General features: G+C 59.6%; 1 protein-coding gene across 1 annotated transcript in view; it reads right to left on the bottom strand.

The window, feature by feature from the left end:
* Window positions 1–1303: 1303 nt before the first annotated feature.
* EPHX2 (epoxide hydrolase 2, cytoplasmic) overlaps window positions 1304–2148 on the bottom strand; it is an 8415-nt gene continuing 7570 nt past the window's right edge. The window contains exons 15-18 of the mRNA XM_010149709.1: window positions 2039–2108; window positions 1881–1961; window positions 1486–1544; window positions 1304–1388 (exon numbers count right to left, since the gene is read on the bottom strand). Coding sequence (XP_010148011.1) covers window positions 1304–1388; window positions 1486–1544; window positions 1881–1961; window positions 2039–2108 — 295 coding nt within the window. The remainder of the gene's footprint in view (window positions 1389–1485; window positions 1545–1880; window positions 1962–2038; window positions 2109–2148) is intronic.

Below are 2148 nucleotides of genomic sequence, written 5' to 3'. Positions count from 1 at the left end.
GGAGCTCTGCAGGTCCCTGCAGCGGAGCTGATGCACCGCTGGCCACCACCGCAGCCTTGCAGCTCCCCAAAAGCGGGGTGAAAACCCCCTCGGTCAGACCCCTGCCAGGGGCTGGGATGCAGGGAAGGCTGGCAGGAAGCTGCAAACACCTTTTAAAACTGCACCCCAGGTGCAGTGGGAGCGGCTGTTTTGGCAGCACCCGCCTGGCTTTCCAGGCAGGGCTCTGAGGCGGGTGCTTGGCCACAGGTCCCAGTTACTGGGGATGATGCCCTTGGATTTCACATTTCATCACTAGGCTCCAAAGCGGCTCCGAAACCCGCTCCCCAGGCTGCCTTCCCCGCCAGCCAACCTGGAGAGGACAACAGCCAAGGTTATGGATCACTCTGGGCGGGAGGGAGCAGGTTAAACCTCTCGCTGCTCACCCAGGGGCTGGGGTTTTCTCCTCTCCCCTTACCCCAAATCCACGCAGCTCCTTTTTCAGGGATGAATCCGAATGCAAACCGTTCCCGTGGGCTCGCTGGCAGAGGACGGAAGCGCTGGGAGGAGGGATGCAGACAGACAAACCGCAGAGCCCCAGATAAAAATAGTTGAGGGCCGGGGAGAATTTAGGGGGGGAAATACCAAGCGTGCTTGCCCAAACCCTTACGGCGTCCTGAATGTTTTGTTTCTAACGTCTGTTGGGGCCAGGAGAAGGGCCGGGAGTGCAGGAGAAGGTGGCTGCAGGCATGGACTGAGCCCTGGTACCACGGGGATGGGCCACAGGGACAAGAGGCAGCGAGATGCTCCATGAGCCAGCACCCTAAGGAACACGGGCAGAGCTGAGGTGCTCGGGTCACTTTATTTCTCAGTGTTACAAGCAGTGATTCCTCAGGCAGCATTAATTTTCATGAGTGCATTAAAAACCTCCACACCCAAACCAACCAGCGGCCCCGATCCAGGACCCTCTGGCCAAACCCCAACGTGAGGGAAGCCCCTGGGATGGGGTTGGGGCGATGCAGTAGCCCCGTGCCATGGCACAAGGATGGCTCCAGCCCCAAACCATGTCCCAGCACCCCGGGACCTCCACGTGAGCTCACTGGGAGCCATCTGGATACACAAAGCAGGAGCAATGCTCTGTGCCACCCTCCTCCCAGCCCCAGTTTCACTTCTACCCATCAACTCCCTGCAAAAGAATACAAATCAAGTCCTAAAAGTAAAAAAATCAAACCTTAAAAGCAAAAATCCAACCCTAAAGGTAAAAAAATCAAACCCTAAAGGCAAACTCAGCCTGGGGAAGGAGGAGGGCTCTGCCTGATGGCCCTGCTCACAGTCTGGAGATCTTGGGGAGGAGGGTGTCGGGGGGGAGCCCCTCCAGCCATTCCACCAGGATCCTGTTCAGCTCTGCCGGCCTGGAGGGATGACACAAAGCTGGGCTGGGATCTGGCTTCCCCCCGGAGAAGAGGGGAACCTCCATGGAGCGAGGCCGTGCAACGCCGGCTGCGGTACCTCTCCATCTGCGTCCAGTGCCCGCACTCCTCGATGTGCTCCCTGTGCAGCTGCGGGATCTTCCGAGGGATGCACCGGGGCGGAGAGGGGCTGGTTTGTGCCAGGATCCAGCACGCTGGGTACCAGGAGCCCACCCCAGGTTGCCCTTGCATCCCCAGCTCTTTTCATTTTGCAAACCCCCTCCTGCCTGCTGCAGGCAGGAGAGAAGGCAAAATGCCCTCTCCCACATCCCATATCAGTCTGCCCCCCCAATCAAGTGATGTCCCCATATCTGGGCCAAATCCAGCCCATCTCAGCAGGGCTCTGCTGTGGTGGGATCTTAGGGAAGCGGGATAGCTCCGGTGCACGCCAATCCTGGGAAGGGACAGGCCTGGGGTGGCACCACGCTGGCTTACCCACTCCTCCATGCCCCTGCTCATTTTGGGCTGCAGCACCACGTCCTTCCCAGCCGTGACCATCAGCGCTGGCATCGTGATCTACGGGGGACATCGGTGACAAGGCGGGGAAGGTGCTGGATCTCCACATGCTCCCAGCGGAACGGGGGAGTCCCCACCTTCCTGTCCTTGGCAGAGAGCGCCCAGCACCAGTTGCGTTGGATGTTGCGGTACCAGTTTAAGGGGCCCCTGGGAAAGAGGGGAATGGGATGGAGATGCTGGGACTCGG

The sequence above is a fragment of the Eurypyga helias genome, unplaced genomic scaffold (assembly GCF_000690775.1).
Source record: "Eurypyga helias isolate BGI_N326 unplaced genomic scaffold, ASM69077v1 scaffold9104, whole genome shotgun sequence".
NCBI lineage: Eukaryota > Metazoa > Chordata > Aves > Eurypygiformes > Eurypygidae > Eurypyga > Eurypyga helias.
This window is presented reverse-complemented; position numbering and strand designations above follow the sequence as displayed.